This window comes from Trichechus manatus, unplaced genomic scaffold (genome assembly GCF_000243295.1).
Source record: "Trichechus manatus latirostris isolate Lorelei unplaced genomic scaffold, TriManLat1.0 scaffold00249, whole genome shotgun sequence".
NCBI classification, from domain to species: Eukaryota; Metazoa; Chordata; class Mammalia; order Sirenia; family Trichechidae; genus Trichechus; species Trichechus manatus.
Window position 1 is genome coordinate 2,746,834 of NW_004444185.1, and position 22,289 is coordinate 2,769,122.

The 22,289-nt window shown below is 40.0% G+C and overlaps 1 protein-coding gene across 1 annotated transcript in view; it reads right to left on the reverse strand.

The window, feature by feature from the left end:
- LOC101360028 (nuclear body protein SP140-like protein) overlaps positions 1-22,289 on the reverse strand; it is a 76,027-nt gene that overhangs the window by 41,724 nt on the left and 12,014 nt on the right. The window contains 4 exon segments of the mRNA XM_023724482.1: positions 386-449; positions 2,071-2,144; positions 3,733-3,901; positions 4,989-5,151. Coding sequence (XP_023580250.1) covers positions 386-449; positions 2,071-2,144; positions 3,733-3,901; positions 4,989-5,151 — 470 coding nt within the window.

The window sequence follows — 22,289 nt, forward strand, 5'->3', positions numbered from 1 at the left end:
CCACAGCAGGGATGCTCTCATCGCTCCCTTGATCTCCCCTCCATGACCCCAGTATTGGTCACCACTGGACACAATGTCAAAGCACCAAGGTAGCAGCCAGATTCAAGCAAGACAGAGGCAGCAAACTGAAAAGCCAGGCCCCTGGGGAAAGTGCAGCCCCAGAGGCATCCAGATGTGGCAGCAGATGTGTTTGAGGAGTTAGGGAAGCAGTAATCTTCCTTAGCAACCCAGAGGATAAAGACCTTGTTTCTCCTTAACTTGGAGAACTTGCAGATACAAAGACTGAAACTTCCGGGCAATCAATATACAAAGAGGTATCCCCCAGCACATTCCAGAATGGGACAAGACAGCTAAGAATCATAGAATAGAGTCAAGAAGAACAGACCAATATGAGATGAGGGACCTGCACGCAGCCAGGGCAGGCTTCGGTGAAAATTTTCACCAGTTCCAGGGGGGCAGAAATTAGAAGTTAATTTCAGACATTGAAGTAGGTTCCATCATTTTAACTTAATTCCATTTTTTAGTCTTGATAACATAGGAGTTACAGACCCCCTCCTTTATTGATACAGACCCTGTCTGGATCTGGTGGAGTCCATCTGTCTCTTGCAGTCAGACTCCAGCGTCTAGAGTGGGGAGACTGAGTCAGCTGCACCCTTGGCTGAGGGCCTCGTCAGGCCAGCTCCCATGAGTGTCCTCCACGGGGCACTGGCTTATCCTGACGCCCTCACTAAAGTGAACCTGCTTTCACCCCTGGAGCTACCCCTGTCCTGTGGCTTCACCTTAGTTCCTCAAAGTCCTGTTGTCTCCTCTGTACCTCCCTTTTATATCACACCCTCCCTATTCATATTCGCTCTTCTTCCTTTGTCCTTTCTGTGAGGATTTCAGTGTCTGATGCTCCACTTCCTCCAGCTCTTACTATATCTTTTTTTTTTTTTTTTAATATTTTATTGTACTTCAGGTGAAGGCTTACAGAACAGATAGTTTCTCATGTAACAGTAGCACACATGCTGTTTTATCTTACTCTATCTTTTTATCTGTATATTTCTCTCTCTAGAAGTATTTCCCCATTTTTGTTTCATGTTTTTGTCTTTTCTATTAGACTACCTAAGTAGCAGTGCAGGGTTAAGAATGCCTGGATTAGTCTTTGCCCATTTGACCTTAGGTAAATCACATATGGAAGGAGTCCTGGTGATGTAGTGGTTAAGTGGTTAAGGTCGGTGGTTCAAACTCACCAGCCTCTCCGCAGGAAAAAGATGTGGTTGTCTGCTTCTGTAAAGGTTTAGAGCCTTGAAAACCCTATGGGGCAGTTCTACTGTCATATACAGTCGCTATGAGTCAGACTTGACGTCAGTGCGTTTTTTCACAGGTAAATCACGTACATGATCTCTCTAGATTTCTGTTTCCTTATTTGTCAAATGGGCATGTAAGTAATAATAACCCCAAACGGCAGCTGTGAGCACTGAATCCACAACCACCGCAGAGTAAACGTGCAATAAAAGTGATCTGTTAGTGATATGGCTATCTTGATTACAGTCTTTTACTTCTTTCCCCTTTGTCTTTCACTTCCCCTCCTTCTTCCTCTCTCAAAGTTTCCGTATCCTCCTCCACACATGTCTGCCACTTCATTCTTTGTCTCTCTACATGACTGCCTTTGCCTCTGAGTCTTCCTGCTCTTAAACCAACAACACCCACATTTAAATCAGTCTTTTCTTCTGCCATCACCGAGGGTCTCCTCTTTGATATTGACCATGCGCCATAGTTTTTGACCTTTCACAGCTTTATAGTGACTTTTCTAAATTATAATTACTTCCAGTATAAACCTTAAATCTTGGTCACTGACACTCGGGGTTCCTCTTCCTTCATCTTGGTTATTGGGCCAATAGTCTCCTGCTCTGCAGCTCCACATCTAGTTAGAAGTTCATACAGCTCCTAGGCCTCCCTGCCTTTTCCGTGTCCCTCAGCATTTCTTCCTTGATTCAAAATCTCCAGTCCGTAACTGGGTCCCTAGGTCTCTTGGATCCTTGCCCTCTTAATAGACAAGAAAATAGCTTTTATCCAGATAGAATTACCTTGCTCAAGTCTTGGTTGGCTGTTAAGCTTCTCTTTTTCCTCTTGTTCTTGGGGATTAGATATCTCTTCGATCGCTAAAGAGAGGGAGAAAAAGACAATTAGAGATCTCAGCAGAGACCAAGGACAACATTTCATAATCACAGATTTGGGCTCTTCCAGCTCCTGGGTCACTCAGAGCTCAGAGGGTCTCACATGACCTCAAGTTCTCCTATCACTCCTTGGGACAACCAAGGGAACACTTCAACTGAGATCCATTATGTCTCCCATACAGAAAGTTGCCCCTAAAGATTTAAGAATAAAGGAGCAGTGGGAACATTATATGCAGTATTTGCTCATCTAAAAAATTATCAGATGGCTGGGAAACATATATCAAAATAAATAACAGAAGTGAAATGTGTTTTTTGGGTTGTTCAAACTAAGAAAGAAACAGAGGGATTTCCTAGGGACAAGGGCTGAGATCATAGAGAAATCAGCCCATGTAACAGAGAAAGTCCCAACAGTTTTAAAAAATGAGTCTAGAAAAGAGGAGGATTTGGGCTTAATTGAGTCAGTGAGGATGACCAGTTTCCAAATAGCCATAACAGAGGACAAGGAAGAGGACCTAGACAGACTTCCTTGGGAGTGGCCCACATCTGAGGAACAAAGGAAAGACGCTCAGTGAAAGCTACAAATAGGGAGTGACCACTGTGGGAGCTGGAGGACTCCCCCACCCGCGACACTGGCACCAGGACCCGAGAGGCTGGCTATCCACGAGGAGAGGCCAGGACACCACCAGCCCAGGGTACCTGCATTTATGGTAACCCAGCAAATATAGGGAGGAAGCCAGACTCCCAGAGCTCTAACGGAGATAAACCAAGAAGGGGAGGGCTAGGTCCCTGTGGGAAAGTAGAAGAAGCAGGAGACCCACTAAGAGAGACAGCGGGATGGAGGGAGCACGTGATGGCCAGAGCACCTCCTGGGGGCAGTTCTTGCTGGGAGGTGAAGATGGAAAAGATTGTGAGAACAATACATGCTTTGTCACCCCTAGATCATGAGTTCAAATCCTGGCCAAATTAGGTGGAAGCTATGAGAGAAACAAATGGGCCCAAAAGCCCAGAAAAGGTAAGGGAGGCCTGCATGCGGGTGTTTCAGTGAGGGTTGGGGGAACTTCTCCACCAAGGGGTAGAGGTGCATGAGGGGCTACGGGAGAGGGTGGACCACAGCTCCCCGCACCATGACTTCTGGCCACTGACCCGCAGCTTCCGGGTAGCAGGTGGATGAGGTGGGTGCAGCGTCAGCCAAGGTGGATCCCGCACCCACAGCTAAGCTGTCACTTGGTAACTTGGTGGACTGCTGTATGGACCATTTCAAGGACTCCTAGTGAAAAGGGACACCGATGCTGCCCTGCTGGTAAGCTGTGTTTCCTGTCCTTTGTCCTTATAAGTAAAGCTGATGCCAGTATGGCTCTGGTTGTCTTGTGAGTCTAAATGCCTAGTTAAACAGGCCTGGTGGGTGTTGAACCATAAGCCATTATCCCATAAGCTGCAAGAATGCTCATGACATAAGTTTTGTTAAAGATTTTGTCCCACAGTCCAGCACAGTGTGTGGCCCAAGGTAGGAGCTCAATAAAGAAGAGAAATAAATGACCCTGGACCTTGAAAGGTGGGTGATAAATCTGATTACCATTTTTGAAGCTTCTGCAAATGCAAATTAATTCAGGGTATTCCTTCATGTTGACCTCGCTGAACAATGCTTCCAGAAGTGCCAGGTCAAATGTCTTCTCCAGTTTATCAAGAACATTGTACACCACTCTTTGTATAGGGACCAAGTTTCTACAAGACTCCTCAGAATCCTTAAAAAATATTGAATGGAGAAAATATAAATACAGGAATCCAAATTACAAAAGAGCCCTAGAAAGTAATTTGATGAATAATGTATTCTAATTTCCCAAGGTGGGTACCTTCTCATGTGACATTTTAGAATCTCTATACGTTTGTATGTATACTAAATGAAACAAGTGAATTCTTCCTCCTTAAAATATATTTATTTATGAGTTTGATTTCCTCACTCTCGTTTACATTAACGGTAAGAAGGAATATTCGGAAGCATGAAAGTGAGTTCAAAGTTAAATGACGTGTAGTCCTTTAAGAGCCTGGCCAAGACGTTTTAGGAATAGTCTTAGCAGGTGATGAGTGGCCATTCTGTTTACTGGACCATACTGCCCTTCTGCCAGGACTCACTAGCCCAGTAGGCCTCTGGGAAACCAGGTGGCCAGCCCCTCCCTGCAGTGAACTTGGCCATAGGAAAAGCATACTTATAGGGCAAAGAGAAGACTTGCTCTTCTGTATCTCCAAGAAGGACTACTGCTAAAATTTACCCAAGTTTCAAGACTCTGGAAATGCCAAAAAAAAAAGAAAGAAAGAAAGGAAAGAAACAGGAAACTGAAAGCCATTGGAGAAAGAATCTGCAAGGAAAATAGCAAGCATCTGCTCCCAAAATAACAAGACACCAGTTTCCTGTGGGTTTTAATGTTCTCAGATCTAAGCATTTTAAGTTGACATTAATTGAAATGAAATTCTGAGCCAATTCTTTTACTTTTTAAATTTTAATTTAGCCTTTATTGCATAAACTCCTGTAAGACATTACATATGTATGAAACATACCTGCTTCTGACCCAGCCTATCTCTAGTGCTATTCACTTCTGCTCCATTAGGCACTGTGGAAGACAATTCCTTCAGTGAGAAGGAGGAACATCTCTGGTGATGCCTACTTTTTCTCTCACTTTTTACCTTACAGGAATATTTACAGAAAAGCTCCCCACCACTCACAGGAGGCTCCTCAGCCAGTTAGTTGTGCTCTGAAGTTTGGATCCAGAATATGAAAACATAACTTAGTTTGGGACTAGTTTACTAGGTTATAACTTTATCAATTTTACTTACTTGATACATTTTATTGGAGATGAAATCACGGTCTCGGAGGCCCTCAAGGAAAGGAAATGGTTTTTTTATTGCATTTGCCATATCCACCTTATGTTTTCTGTAGTGACTGAATACAGTCTCATAGACAAGTCTCCTATCTCTGTCCTGGTTGACAATGGACATCCTGGGAAAAAAGATATCACACGAAAATGGTCATCAAGTTTCCAAGGTACTTGTAGAGGCTGTAAGATTTTTACATGAACGATAGTCTGTGAAGAACCAACGTGTATGAAGTAAGTGGTCCTGACTAGAGACCAGAATAAATGGAATTGAAGTAATAATCCAAGATACAATAGAACAGAGCATGGAGTTTAAAAAAGACTTATATATAGTACTGAAAAAGTTTAGTCTGTCCCAATCAAGACCATTGTAAAGATATCTTCACCTAAACACATCTGAAAAATTGTTTTAATTCAAAACATTTTTAATTCCTATAAAACTGAGATGAAATAAATAGGTCATACATAGTGAAATTCAAACAATGGAATACTAATAGAATTTAACCTTGATAATGAAAGTTCTGATTCACAATTAAGAGAAAGTAAACCTCAGTAAATAAAAAACAAGATGTCCTCTCTCTGACCTGTAGCTGCCAAAACAGCAATACCACCCTGGATCACAAAACTAGCTCATAAACAATAGGATGTGGTTTAATAGTGATAATGATATAACAAGGTATAAATTGAAAATTTCACAAGTATATCAATTGCTTTTTCCTGGGATACTTGGTTCTGCTTTGTGTAATATAAATCTGTCCTGTGCCATTGTTATATATATAATGAGTCTTTTTAGGCATTTGGATTTCAGAAATTGCTGCTGTTTCCCGTGAAAGTAATTTTAAACCTGGGTCTGTAATTCTGGTTCTTGATAATTTTGTTGCTCTGGTAATAATGTTTTAATCACCATTTCTGTATTCCTAAAATTTAGAAAGACTCATAAGCTTTCTTTGTCAAACCAGAGTAGAACTTATTGGCACTTCCCAGTTCCTAATATGCATCAGGGAACAATAATGTCACACTGTTGTTGTTGTTAGGTGCCATCGAGTGGGTTCTGACTCATAGCGACCCTATGCACCACAGAACGAAACACTGCCCGGTCCTGCACCATGCTCACAATCATTGTTATGCTTGAGCCCATTGTTGCAGCCATTGTGTCAGTCCATCTCTTTGAGGGTCTTCCTCTTTTTCGCTGACCCTGTGCTTTACTAAGCATGATGTCCTTCTCCAGGGACTGGTCCCTCCTGACAGCATGTCCAAAGTATGTAAGATGTAGTCTTGGCCATCCTTGCTTCTAAGGAGCATTCTGATTGTACTTCTTCCAAGACAGATTTGTTTGTTCTTTTGGCAGTTCATGGTATATTCAATATTCTTTGCCAACGCCACAATTCAAAGGTGTCAATTCTTCAGTTTTCCTTATTCATTGTCCAGCTTTCTCATGCATATGAGGCGATTGAAAATACCATGGTTTGGGTCAGGCACACCTCAGTCTTCAAGGTGACATCTTTACTTTTCAACACTTTAAAGAGGTCTTTTGCAGCAGATTGCCCAATGCAATGCGTCTTTTGATCTCTTGACTGCTGCTTCCATGGGTATTGACTGTGGATGCAAGTAAAATGAAGGCCTTGACAACTTCAATCTTTTCTCTGTTTATCATGATGTTGGTTATTGGTCCAACTGTGAGGATTTTTGTTTTCTTTATGTTGAGGTGCAATCCATACTGAAGGATATGGTCTTTGATCTTCACCAGTAAGTGCTTCAAGTCCTCTTCACTTTCAGCAAGCAAAGGTTGTGTCATCTGCATATCACAGGTTGTTAATGAGTCTTCCTCCAATCCTGATGCCCCGTTCTTCTTCATATAGTCCAGCTTCTCAGATTATTTGCTCAGCATACAGGTATGGTGAAAGGAAGCAACCCTGTCACATTACTGTGTTGAATTCCTGTAAAAAAAGTTTCTCAGTAAAGATTGTAGACTGAAGAGAAGCATTTTTCTTTCCTTTCATTAAAGATCCCACTAAAATGATAATAAAGGGATTGAATTTACAATGACAAAGAGAATGGTAGGGATGAACAGAGGAGAGATATCAAGAAAAATCCGTGAGACGAAAAATGGTCAGAGTAGTGCATGTGGAGGATATTCCCAGAGTCAGGAAAGGAAACACTGTACCCTGTGGAATCCTGCAGAGGAAGTGGAGGCTGGGAGGGGTCATGAGGCTGAAAAGTGATGTGTTATTTGCAAAATAAAGAATGGAACAATCCATCTCCTGCTTGTCAACCCACATGCTGACTACCTGCAACCAGACAAGAGATTTAAAAAAAAACTTACTTAAAACAAAACATAAATATCCCAGGACATTTGAATGTCTAATTCTCTTTTTTCTCCTAATACTTATTTATTAAGGAATAATTTTCATATAATAAAATGTACAGATCTTAAAGGTACATTGGATGAGTTTTCATAGACACGTACACCTGTATTGCAACCATCCCAAGCAAGATTTATGTAGTAGGCTGAATAATGGCTCCCAAAATAGAAGTCTTTGCCTAACTTAGGTCATGAAAATATTCAAAAATCATCTTACACTATAACATATATTTACTGCTAGACTCTCTATTCTGTACTATTGATCTATTTGTCTGTCCTTATGTTCATACCATATTGATTTGAAAAGATTATCTTGGATTTTCTGGGTGGGCCCTCAATACCCTCACACATGTCCTTATAAGAGGGAATCATAGGGATATCTGACACACACAGAAGAGAAGGCAATGAGGTCATGGAGGCAGAGATTGAGTGATGTGGCCAGAAGCTAAGGAATGCTGGCAGCATCAGAAGCTCAAAGGGGCAAGGACAGATTTTTACTCTCAGTCTACCTTTTCCATTCTCTTTTCTTATGTTCTGTACCCAGGGATACTCTATCTATGCAGAAGTTCAGATCTCCTTTTCTCACTGTCTCTCTCACACCTGTGGGCAGGTAAAGGTAGGTACATGGCTATGTGGTGGAAGAAGCAGTGAGTGGGACTTAGCAGAGCACTAGGATAGAAGACAAAATATAAAATTTACCTCCAAGAAGACAAGAAAGTAAAGATTGAATGAGGTGACTGATAGGTTACATGACAACTACTTGTCTATCATATGATAGTAAGCTGGGTATATCTTCTAACCCTATTATATTACAGGCATACCTCAGAGATACTGTGAGTTCAGTCCCAGACCACCACAATAAAGTGAATATTGCAACAAAACAAGGCACACAAATTTTTTTTGTTTTCCCAGTGCGTATAAAAGTTAAGTTTACACTATATTGTAGTCTATTAAATGTGCAATAGGATTACGTCTGCAAAAAAAAAAGTATATAGCTTAATTAAAAAATACTTTATTAGTAAAAAAGGCTAACCATCACCTAAGCCTTCAATGAGTTGTAATCTTTTTGCTGGTGGAGGGTCTTGCCTCCATGTTGATGGCTGTTGACTGATCAGGGTGGTAGTTGCTGAAGGTTGGGGTCGCTGTGGCAATTTCTTAAAATAAGACAACATTGAAGTTTGCCGCATTGATTGACTTTCTTTCACGAAAGATTTCTCTGTAGCATGCAATGCTGTTTGATAGCATTTTACTCACAGTAGAACTACTTTCAAAATTGGAGTCAATCCCCTCAAACTCTGCCGCTGCTTTATCATCTAAGTTTATGTACTATTCTAAATTCTTTGTTGTCATTTCAACAATGTTCACAGCGTCTTAACCAGGAGTAGATTCCATCTCAAGAAACCACTTTCTTTGCTCATCCATAAGCAGCAACTCCTCATCCGTTAAAGTTTTATTATGAGATTGCAGCAATTAAGTCACATCTTCAGCCTCCACTTCCAATTCTAGTTCTCTTGCTATTTCCATCACACTTGCAGTTACTTCCTCCACTGAAGTCTTGAACCCCTCAAAGTCATCCAGGAGGGTTGGAATCAACTTCTTCCAAACTCCTCTTAATGTTGATATTTTGACCTCCTCCCATGAATCAAGAACGTTCTTAATGGTGAACCCTTTCCAGAAGGTTTTCAATTCACCTTGCTCAGATCCATCAGAGGAATCACTGTCTATGGTAGCTATAAACCAAACCCATTGCCATCGAGTCTATTCCAACTCATAGTGACCCTATAGGACAGAGTAGAACTGCCCCATAGGGTTTCCAAGGAGAGACTGGTAGATTCAAACTGTTGACCTTTGGTTAGCAGCCAAGCTCTTAACCACTGTGCTACCAGGGCTCCGTGGCAGCTATAGTCTTATGAAATCTATTTCTTAAATAATAAGACTTGAAAGTCAAAATTACTCCTTGACCCATGGGCTGCAGAATGGATTTTGTGTTAGCAGGAATGAAAACAACATTAATCTCCTCGTACATCTCCATTAGAGCTATTGAGTGACCAGGTGCATTGTCAAAGAGCAGTAGTATTTTGAAAGGAATCTTTTTTTCTGAGCAGTAGGTCTCAACAGTGGGCTTAAAATATTCAGGAAACTATGTTGTAGACAGATGTGCTGTCACTCAGACTTTGTTGTTCCATTTATAGAGCACAGGCAGAATAGATTTCACATAATTCTTAAGGGCCCTAGGATTTTCAGAGTGGTAAATGAGCATTGGCTTCAACTTACAGTCACCAACTGCATTAGCCCCGAACAAGAGAGTCAGCCTATCCTTTGAAGCTTTGAAGCCAGGCATTGACTTCTCTCCAGCTACGAAAATCCTAGGATGGCATCTTCTTCCAACATGAGGCTATTTCATCTACCTTGAAAACCTATTGTTTAGTGTAGCCACCTTCATCAATTACCTTAGGTAGATCTTCTGGATAACTTGCTGTGGTTTCTACATCAGCACTTGATGCTTCACCTTGCATTTTTATGTTATGGAGATGGCTTCATTCCTTAAACCTCATGAACCAATCTCTGCTAGCTTCAAACTCTTCTTCTGCAGCTTCTTCACCTTTCTCAGCCTTCATAGAATTGAAGAGAGTTAGGGCCTTGCTCTGGATTAGGCTTTGGCTTAAGGGCTTTGGCTATCTAGACACTAACACTTTCTCTATATCAGCAATAAGACTGTTTCACTTTCTTATCATTTATGTGTTCACTGAAGTAGCACTTTTAATTTCCTTCAAGAACTTTTCCTTTGCCTTAACAACTTGGCTAACTGGCACAAGAGGCCTAGCTTTTGGCCTGTCTCAGATTTTGACATGCCTTCCTCACTAAGCTTAATCATTTCTATCTTTTCATTTAAAGTGAGAGACATGAGACTCTTCCTTTCACTTGAACACTTAGACGCCATTGTAGGGTTATTAATAGGCCTAATTTCACTATTGTCATGTCTCAGGGAATACGGAGTCCTGAGGAGAGGGAGAGAGATGGGAGAATGGCCAGTGGGTGGAGCAGTCAGGACACACGTAACATTTATCGATTAAGTTTGCCGTCTTATATAGGTGCAGTTCGTGGCGCCCCAAAACATTACAACAGTAACACCAAATATTGCTCAACACACATCATGATAACAGATATAATAATAATGAAAAATTTGAAATATTGAGAGAATTACTAAAACGTGACACAGAGACACAAAGTGAGCACATGCTGTTGGAAAAATGGCTCCGATAGACTTGCTTGATGCAGGGTTGCCACAAACCTTCCATTTGTAAAAAATGTAATATCTGCGAAGGGCAGTTAAGTGAAGCACAATAAAATGAGGAATGCCTGTAATTTGTTACAGTGACCATAGGAAACTAATGTAATGTAGAAAGTTTCATCACCCAGAAAGTGTCCCTGTGCTGTTTTTTCATCAAGCCCTGCTTCCCTCTCAGAGGCAAACATTGTTCCCATTTCTATTTCCATACGTTAGTTTTGATTGTTTTTGGATTTCATATAAATGGGATAATATATCATGTATGATTTTGTATGTCTTCTTTCGCTCATCCATGTTGTTGTGTGAGCAGTAGTTTGTTCCTTATTGTTAGCTCATATTATGTTCTTTGACTGACTCTATAACGATCTGTTCGTTCATTCTCCTATTGATAGACATTTGGATTGTTTCCAGTTTGAAGCTATTATGAATAAAGCTACTCTTCTGGTACAAGTGTTTTTGTGGCAAGATGTTTTTATTTCTCTTGGGCAAATACTTAGGAGTGGAATTGCTGAGACATTGTGGTGTATGTTTAACCTTTTAAGAAACTACCAAACTGTTTTTCAAAGACTATCACCTGACTGGAAGAGATCCATATTTGTGCCCATTCCAGAGAGAGCTGATTCAACATAATGCGGAATTTATCAAACAATATCCTTAATATCACACACAAGAAAAGATTTTGCTGAAGATAATTCAAAAATGGTTGCAGCAGTACGTCAACAGTGAACCGCCAGAAATTCAAGCCAGATTCAGAATAGGATGTGGAACAAGGGATATCATTGCTGATGAATCTTGGCTGAAAGCAGAGAATACCAGAAAGATGTTTACTTGTGTTCTATTGACTATGCAGAGGCATTCGACTGTGTGGATATAACAAATTATGGATAACATTGTGAAGAATGGGAATTCCAGATCACTTAATTGTGCTCATGAGGAACCTGTCCATAGACCAAGAGGTAGGCATTTGTACAGAACAAGGGGATACCACATGGTTTAAAGTAGGGAAAGGTGTGCATCAGGGTTGTATCTTTTCACCATACTTATTCAATCTATATGCTGAGCAAATAATCCGAGAAGCTGGACTATATAAGTAGAAGGCAGCATAATGACTGGAGGAAGACACATTAACAACCTGCAATATACCGAGGACACAACTGTGATTGCTGAAACTGTAGAAGACCTGAAGCACTTACGGATGAAGATCAAAGACTACAGCCTTCAGAATGATTACACCTCAACATAAAGAAAACAAAAATCCTCACGACTGGACCAATAAGCGATATCATGATAAACAGTGAAAATATTGAAGTTGTCAAGGATTTCATTTCACTTGAATTCACAATCAACGCCCATGGAAGCAGCAGTCAAGAAAAACGATGAGCTGCAATGGGCAAGTTTGTCGCAAAAGTCCTCTTTAAAGTGTTAAAAAGCAAAGATGTCACTTTAAGGACTAAGGTGCACCTGATCCAAGCCATGATGTTTTCAATTGCCTCATATGCATGTGAAAGCTGGACAATAAATAAGGAAGACTGGAAAAGAATTGATGTCTTTGAATTACGGTGTTGGTGAAGAATATTGAATGTACCACAGACTGTCAGAAGAATGAACAAATCTATCTTGGAAGAAGTACAGTCAGAATGCTTCTTAGAAGCAAAGATGGCGAGACTTTGTCCCACGTATTTTGGACATGTCATCAGGAGGGACCAGTCTTTGCAGAAGGACATCATGCTTGGTAAAGTAGAGGGTCAGCAAACAAGAGGAGGACCTTTGTTGAGATAGATTGATACAGTGGCTGCAACAATGGCTCAAGCATAAAAATGGTTATGAGGATGGTGCAGGACTGGGCAGCGTTTAGTTCTGTTGTACGTAGGGTCGCTATGAGTCAGAACCTACTTGACAGCACCTAACAACAACAAAATACGATAATTCTGTGTAGTAATATAGCAATAACTTCAAAATATAAATGAAATGGATGATTTTGTGAGAAAAAGGCTACTGAAATGGCTTTTTAAAAAGTGTCAGGCTCCTGGAAGAATGAAGAAAACCAAAAACACAAGGGAAAGACTAGTCCAAAGGACTAATGGACCACAACTACCACAGCCTCCACCAGACTGAGTCCAGCACAACCAGTTGGTGGCCCGCTGCCACTACTGACTGCCCTGACAGGAATCACAACAGAGGGTCCTGGACAGAGCTGGAGAAAAATGTAGAACAAAATTCTAACTCACAAAAAAAGACCAGACTTACTGGCCTGACGGAGACTGGAGAAATCCCTAGAGTATGGCCCCCGGACACCCTTTTAGCTCAGAAATGAAGTCACACCTGAGGTTCACCCTTCAGCCAAAGATTAGACAAGCTCATAAAACAAAACAAGACTAAATGGGCACACCAGCCCAAGAGCAAGGATGAGAAGGCAGGAGGGGACAGAAAGTTGGTAATGGGGAACTCAAGGTTGAGAAGGGAAGAGTGTTGACATGTTGTGGGGTTGGCAACCAAAGTCACAAAACAATATCTGTACTAATTGTTTAATGAGAAACTAGTTTGCTCAGTAAACCTTCATCTAAAGTACAATAAAAAAATTAAAAAGAAAAAAAGAAATGTAATTCAAGAGTAAAAAAAAAAAGTGCCAGGTTCTGATGTCACAAACAGCTGCAATAAAATGTTTAAGTACTAGGTAATTCCATTGCCCATTTCAGTTGTTCCAGTGCAAAGAAGAGAACGTAAATCTTCCCAAGTTATCTTTCAATCAGCCTAATGTGGATAGAAAAACTTGACAAAGAGAATATAACAAAGGAAAATAAATTTTTCTTGTAAATAGAAATACAAAACTCGCAAGTATTAAAAAAACAAATAACATATCATGGTAACAATAATACGTTGCTGTGTTGTTAAGTGCTGTTGAGTTGGTTCTGACTCATAGCGACCCTATGTACAACAGAATGAAATGCTGCCTGGTCCTGAACCATCATTACAATTGTTGTTATGCTTGAGCCCATTGTTGCAGCCACTGTGTCAATCCATCTCATCAAGGATCTTCCTCTTTTTCACTGACCTTCTACTTTACCAAGCATGATGTCCTTCTTCAGGGACTGGTCCCTTCTGACAACATGTCCAAAGTATATGAGAGGAAGTCTGACCATCTTTGCTTCTGTGAGCATTCTGGTTGTACTTCCAAAACAGATTTGTTTGTTTTTCTGGCAGTCTATGGTATTTTCAACATTCTTCATCAACCTCGTAATTCAAAGGCATCGATTCTTCGGTCTTCCTTATTCATTGTCCAGCTTTCATATGCATATGAGGTGATTGAAAACACCATGGCTTGGGTCAGGTGCACCTTAGTCCTTAATGTGACGTATTTGCTGTTTAACACTTTCAAGAGGTCTTTTGCAGCAGATTTGCCCAATGCAATGCACTGTTTGATTTCTTGACTGCTTCTTCCATAGGCGTTGATGTGGATCCAAGTAAAATGAAATCCTTGATAACTTCAACATAATAATACACCCTCAGTTCTTTCAGCTTGAGAAATGCTGAGCATGTTCTTCCCTTTTGGCTTTCTATCTCCAGGTCTTTGCACATGTCATCGTAATACTTTATCTTCTCAAACTGCCCTTTGGAATCTTCCCTTCAGCTCTTTTACTTCATCATTTTTTCCTTTTGCTTTAGCTACTCGACATTCAAGAGCAAATTTCAGAGTCTCTTCTGACACCCATTTAGGTCTTTTCTTTCTCTCTTGTCTTTTTAATGACCTCTTTCTTTCTTCATGTATGATGTCCTTGATGTCATTCCACAACTCATCTGGTCTTCTGTCATTAGTGTTTAACGTGTCAAATCTATTCTTAAGATGTTCTCTAAATTCGGGTGGGATATACTCAAGGTTGTACTTTGGTTCTCGTGGACTTGTTCTAATTTTCTTCAGTTTCAGCTTGAACTTGCTCATGAGTAATTGAGGATCTGAACTGCAGTCGGTGCCTGGCCTTGTTCTGACTGATGATATTGAGCTTTTCCATAGTCTCTTTCCACAGATGTAGTCAATTTGATTCCTGTGCATTCCATCTGGTGAAGTCCGTGTGTATAGTTGCCGTTTATGTTGGTGAAAAAAGTTATTTGCAATGAAGAAGTCATTGGTCTTGCAAAATTTTATCGTGTGATCACCAGCATCGTTTCTATCACCAAGGCCATATTTTCCAACTACTGATCCTTCTTCTTTGTTTCCAGCTTTTGCATTCCAATCACCAGTAATTGATTGAAATTGATCTAATGCATCATAACTGCATGTTAGATCAATTTCAGACTGTAGAAGTTGGTAAAAATCTTCAATTTCTTCATTTTTGGCCTTAGTGGTTGGTGCATAAATTTTAATAATAGTCCTATTAACTCGACTTTCTTGTAGGCGTATGGATATTACCCTATCATTGACAGCGCTGTACTTCAGGATAGATCTTTTTGACGATGAACGCAAAGCCATTCCTCTTCAAGTTTTCATTCCCGGCATAGCAGACCGTATGATTGTCCAATTCAAAATGGCCAATACCTGTCCATTTCAGCTTACTAATGCCTAGTATATCGATGTTTATGGGTTTCATTTCATTTTTGACAACTTCCAATTTTTGTAGATTCATACTTTGTACGTTCCATGTTCCTATTATTAATGCATGTTTGCAGCTGTTTCTTCTCATTTTGAGTTGTGCTACATCAGCAAATGAAGGTACGAAAAGCTTGACTCCATCCACATCATTAAGGTCAACTACTTTGAGGAGGTACCTCTTCCCCAGTAGTCTTTTGAGTGTCTTCCAACCTGAGGGACTCATCTTCTGGCACTATATTAGACAATGTTCTGCTGCTATTCATAAGGTTTTCCCTGGCTAATTTTTATCATAAGAAGACTGCTAGTTCCTTCTTCCTAGTCTGTCTTAGTCTGGAAGTTCAGCTGAAACCTGTCCACCATCGGTGACCCTACTGGTATTTGAATGCTGGTGGCATAGCTTCCAGCATCACAGCAACACACAAGCCCCCACAGTATGACAAACTGTCAGACATGTGGGGGAAGAAGTGAAGAAAAAGTTCAAGCCTCGAGTTGCAATACTGAAGGATTCTACAGGGAAAATATTAAACGATGAAGGAAACATCAAAAGAAGATGGAAGGAAAACACAGAGTCACTATACCAAAAAGAATTGCTTGACATTCAACCATTTCAAGAGGTAGCATATGATCAGGAACTGATAGTATTGAAGGAAGAGGTCCAAGCTGCACTGAAGGCACTGGTGAAAAACAAAGCTCCAGGAATTGACAGAATACCAACTGAGATGTTTCAACAAATGGATGCAGCACTGGAAGGGCCCATTGTCTATGCCAAGAAACTTGGATGACAGCTACCTGACCAATCGACTAGAAGAGATCCATATTTATGCTTACTCCCAAGAAAGATGATCCAACAGAACGATTATTGAACAATATTATTAATATCATACACAAGTAAAATTTTGCTGAAGATCATTCAAAAGCAGCTGCAGCAGTATAGCAACAGGGAACTGCCAGAAATTCAAGGCAGATATAGAAGAGAATGTGGAACTAGGGATATCTTTGCTAATGTCAGATGGATCCTGGCTGAAACCAGTAAGATGTTTACCTGTATTTTATTGACTATACAAAGGCATTTGACTGTATGGATCATAACAAATTATGGATAACATTGTAGAGAATGGGAATTCCAGAATACTTAATTGTGGTCATACGGAACCTGTACGTAGACCAAGAGGCAGTTGTCCAAACAGAACAAGGGGATATTGCATGGTTTAAAGTCAGGAAAGGTGTGTGTCAGGGTTGTATCCTTTCACCATACTTATTTAATCTGTATGCTGAGCAAATAATCGAGAAGCTGGACTATATGAAAAGAACAAGGCATCAGGACTGGAGGGAGACTCATTAACAACCTGCGATATGCAGATGACACAACATTGCTTGCTGAAAATGAAGAGGACTTGAAGCACTTACTGATGTAGATCTAAGACTACAGCCTTCAGTATGGATTACACCTCAACATAAAGAAAACAAAAATCCTCACAATTGGACCAATAAGCAATAACATGATAAATGGAGGAAAGATAGAAGTTGTCAAGGGTTTCATTTTACTTGGATCCAGAATCAACATCCATGGAAGCAGCAGTCAAGAAATCAAAAGATGCATTGCACTGGGCAAATTGGCTACAAGAGACTCTAACGTGTTGAAAAGCAAAGATGTCACCTTGAGGACTAAGGTGAGCCTAACCCAAGCCATGGTGTTTCCAGTTGCCTCATATGCATGCAACAGCTGGACAATGAATAAGGAAAACTGAAGAAGAATTGGTACCTTTGAATTGTGTTGGTGAAGAATATTGAATATACCATCAACTGCCAAAAGAACGAACAAATCTGTCTTTGAAGAAGTACATCCAGAATGCTCCTTAGAAATAAGGATGGCGAGACTACATCTCACATACTTTGGACATCTTATCAGGAGGGATAAGTCCTTGGAGAAGGACATCATGCATGGTGAGGTAGAAGGTCAGCGAAAAAGAGGAAGACCCTCAAAGAGATGGACTGACACAGTGGCTGCAACAGTGGGCTCAAGCATAACAAGGATTGTGAAGATGGCGCAGGACTAGGCGGTGTTTCATTCTGTTGTGCGTAGGTTTGCTATGAGTTGGAACGGACTTGACAGCACCTAACAACAACAACTGACAATAATATACCACGACTAAAAAGAGTTTTTCAAGAACTTAAGGATAGCTTGATATTTAGGATGTCTCTTAATATAATCAATTACATCAATCTCTACATGGAAGAAGGTAATAGAATCATTCCTGTAGATTGGAAAACACATTTAATTATATTCACTATCTGTTATTATTTTCCTAAATCCTTAGCAAACCAGCACATCTTAATCTAGCAGAAAAATAAATCACATTTAACAAGAGAGCTTCAGGGTTTCTCCCATCAAGGGTAGGAACAGGAAAGAGAGTTTGCCATTGCTATGTCATTTTGTATTATTCTCAGAGTTCTTGCTGATGTGACAGGTAAATTTCACTTTTAAAACCAGGAGAGCTTAACCTACTGGTATTTTTTTATGGAAACCTTTAAAACTCATGAGAACATACTGAAGACAGATACTTTTTAAAGATTAAAGATAATGAATTTCCTATATGAGAAATACCTAATTAAAAAACAGTGATAATGGTGCCATTTACAATAACACCAAAAATATAAAATGTTGAAGAAGAAATTTAATAAGAAATGTGCACATTTCATAGTAAGCAATGTATAAATGTTGACAGGGATATATAATAGAAGTCTTGAATTAGTATATAGCATCATATGTCCCTGGGTGGGAAGATATAAGAGTGTGAAAATATAAATTTTCCCAAATTGATCTAAACAATTAGGATCAAATGCAAAGTGAGAAATATGGAACACAGGTAGGTTGAAAACCTTATTAAAATATGCTCCTACAGATTGGAAAAAAAATTTTCATGGATGAAGACAGAGAAAAAGGAGAGAGAAAGTGCAGGGATAGGTGGAGGCTTAACAGCCAGGCCATGAATGAATCTGTAAGACCACACTGAGAGATTGGCATCTGGGTAGGGATGGCTCCATTCAGCCTCACAAAGCTTCTAAGGCTCTGCTCAAGCATGGTATAGAAGCAGCAAAATGAGTCCTGTGTCCCCAGATGTAGCCCAGAAGTGACATAGAAAGATGCTAGATCTCAAGAGCTATGCTAGTCAGCAGACATCTCAGTGGCAAGTATGTGAAAAGATAACCAGCAGGCCAAAGGAGTCTCAATGCCTTGGCACAGTGTAATCTTCTCAGAACTCTGGCACACAGGGGGAAGTGAGCCTTGGTAGAAGAAATGAGAGTGGACACATAGGCTCAGGGGACAGTGTCTGGTGCCTATTGCCGGTGACAGCCAGGAGAAAAAGGAAGCCACATGCCCAGAAGCGACCACTCATTTGTCAATTTGTTGTACTGTGGTGGCTTGTGTGTTGTTGTGATGCTGGAAGCTATGTCATCAATATTTCAAATACCAGCAGGGTCACCCATGGTGGACAGGTTTCAGTTGACCTTCCAGACTAAGACAGACTAGGAAGAGGGACCTCGCAGTTTACTTCTAAAATAACTGGCCAGTGAAAACCTTATGAATAGCAGCAGAACATTGTCTGATACAGTGCCAGAAGATGAGCCCCTCAGGTTGGAAGGCACTCAAAAGATGACTGGGGAAGAGCTGCCTCCTCAAAGTAGAGTCGACCTTAATGACGTGGATGGAGTCAACTTTCGGGACCTTCGTTTGCCGATGTGGCACGACTCAAAATGAGAATAAACAGCTACAAACATACATTAATAAATGGAACATGGAATATACAAAGTATGAATCTAGGAAATTTGGAAGTTGTCAAAAAAGAAATGGAATGCATAAAGATTGATATGTAGGCATTAGTGAGCTGAGATGGACTGGTATTGACCATTTTGAATCGGATGATCATGGTCTAGTATGCCGGGAATGACAAATTGATGAGGAATGGTATAACGTTCATTGACAAAAAGACTATTTCAAGATCTATCCTGAAGTACAACACTGTCAGTGATAGGATAATATCCATATGCCTACAAGGAAGACCAAATAATATGAATATTATTCAAATTTATGCACCAACATATAATGCAAAAAATGAAAAAATTGAAAATGTTTACCAACTTCTGCATTCTGAAATTGATCAAACATGCAATCAAGGGGCATTGATAATTACTGGGGAACGGAATGCAAAAGTTGGAAACAGAAGAAGGATTAGTAGTTGGAAAATACGGCCTTGGTGATAGAAATGACACCAGAGGTCTCATGATAGAATTTTGCAAGACCAACGACCTATTCATTGCAAATACCTTTTTTTCGACATGAACTATGACTGTACAGGTTGACCTTACCAGATGGAATGCACAGGAATCAAATTGACTACATCTGTGGAAACAGATGATGGAAAAGTTCAATATCTTTAGCCAGAACAAGGCCAGGGGCTCACTGTAGAACAGACCATCAGTTGCTCATATGCAAGTTCAAGTTGAAGCTGAAGAAAATTAAAATAAGTCCACGAGAGCCAAAGTACAACATTGAGTATATCTCACCTGAATTTAGAGACCAGCTCAAGAATAGTTTTGATGCATTGAACATTAATTCCTGAAGATTAAACGAATTGTGGGATGACATCAAAGACATCATACGTGACGAGAGCAAAAAGTCATTAAAAAGACAGGAAAGAAAGAAAAGACCAAAATGGATATCAGGGGACACTCTGAAAGTTGCTCTTGAATGTAGAACAGCTAAAGCAAATGGAAGAGATGATGAAGTAAAAGAGCTGAACAGGAGATTTCAAAGGGCAGCTTGAGAAGGCAAAGTAAAGTATTATAATGAAATGTGAAAAGACCTGGAGTTAGAAACTCAAAGGGTAAGAACACACTCGGCATTTCTCAAGCTGAAAGAACTGAAGAAAGAATTCAAGCCTTGAGTGGCAACACTGAAGGACTCTATGGACAAAATATTGAACGAAGCACCAAAAAAAGATGGAAGGAATACACAGTTACTTTATCAAAAAGAACTGGTTGACGTTCAACCATTTCAGGAGGTAGAATATGATCAAGAACTGATGGTATTGAAGGAAGAAGTCCAAGCTGCACTGAAGGCAATGGGGGAAAAAAAGCCTCCAGGAACTGATGGAATACCAATTGAGATGTTTCAACAAACGGATACAGCACTGGAAGTGCTCACTCATCTGTGCCAAGAAATTTGGAAGACAGCTACCTGGCCAACCAACTGGAAGAGATCCATATCTGTGCTCGTTCCAAAGAAATGTGTTCCAGCAGAATGCCGATATTATTGAACAATGTCATTAACATCACATACGGGTAAAATTTTGCTGAAGATAGTTAGAAAACGATTGCAGCACTACATCGACAGGAAACTGCCAGAAATTCAAGCTGAATTCAGAAGAGGACGTAAAACAAGGGATATCGTTGCTGATGTCAGGTGGATCTTTGCTGAAGTAGAGAATACCAGAAAGATGTTTACCTGTATTTTATGGAATATGCAAAAACATTTGACTGTGTGGATAATAACAAACTATGGACATAATTGCAAAGGCTGGGAATTCCGGAACACTTAATGGTGCTCATGAGGAACGTGTACATACAGCAAGTGGTAGTCATTCAAACAGAACAAGGGGATACTACATGGTTTAAAACCAGGAAACGGGTGTGTGTCAGGGTTGTATCCTTTCACCATACTTTTTCAATCTCTTTGCTAAGGAGATAATCTGAGAAACTAGACTACATGAAGAAGAACGTAGCATCAAGATTGGAGGAAGACTCATTAACAACCTGCAATATGCGGATGACACAACCTTGTTTGTGGGAAGTGAAGAGGACTTGAAGCGCTTACCAATGAAGGTCAAAGACTACTGTCTTCAGTATGGATTACACCTCAACAGAAAGAAAACAAAAATCCTCACAAGTGGACCAATAAGCAACATAATGATAAATGGAGAAAAGATGGAAGTTGTCAAGGATTTCATTGTACTTGGGTCCACAATCAATGCCCATGGAAGAAGCAGTCAAGAAATCAAATGATGCATTGCATTGGGCCAGTCTGCTGCAAAAGATCTCATTAAGGTGTTAAAAAGCAAAGATGTCACTTTCAGGACTATGGTATTTTCAATCACCTCATATGCATTTGAAAACTGGACAATGAATAAGGAAGACCAAAGAAGAATTGATGTCTTTGAATTATGACGTTGGTGAAGAATATTGTATATACCTTGGACTGCCAAAAGAGTGAACAAATCTGTTTTGGAAGAAGTACAGCCATAACGCTCCTTAGAAGCGAAGACGGCGAGACTTTGTCTCATGTACGTTGGACATGTTATCAGGAGGGATCAGCCCTTGGTAAAGTACATCATACTTGGTAAAGTGGATGACCAGTGAAAGAGAGGAAGACCCTCAATAAGATGGATTGACACAATGGCTACAACGATGGGCTCAAGCATAGCAGTGATTATGAGGATGGCACAGGACAAGGCTGTGTTTCATTCTTTTGTACATAGGGCCGCTATGAGTCAGAACCAACCTGAGGGCACCTAACAATGCCCAGAAGACCTGTTACTTAGCCACTTATCTCAACCCTTCCCCGAAAGAGTAGATTCAGACTGTAGGAGTCAGATATGTCTTTATAAAACAGACCATCAGGTTTTCTCAAACACAAATATAAACTCACAACCAAGAATCGCCAAATATTTAAAGAGCATAAGCAGCAAAAAACAAAACAAAACAAAATAAAAAACAACAAACCATATGCAACAATCAGAAGTAACACCAGAGGTAATAGAAATAATAAGCAAACACAACCATACTTTCAGATTAAGTATATTTGCTATACCCCACAACATATGAGATGATATTGTTTCTATAGAAAAATGAACTAGCACCCCTAGAAATTTAAAAATTGAGTATTCAAATTCAAAAATAAAAGATTGGCAAAAAGAATAAAATGCTTAGAAATAAAATTAACAAAAGGAGTGTAAGGCATGTATGCGGA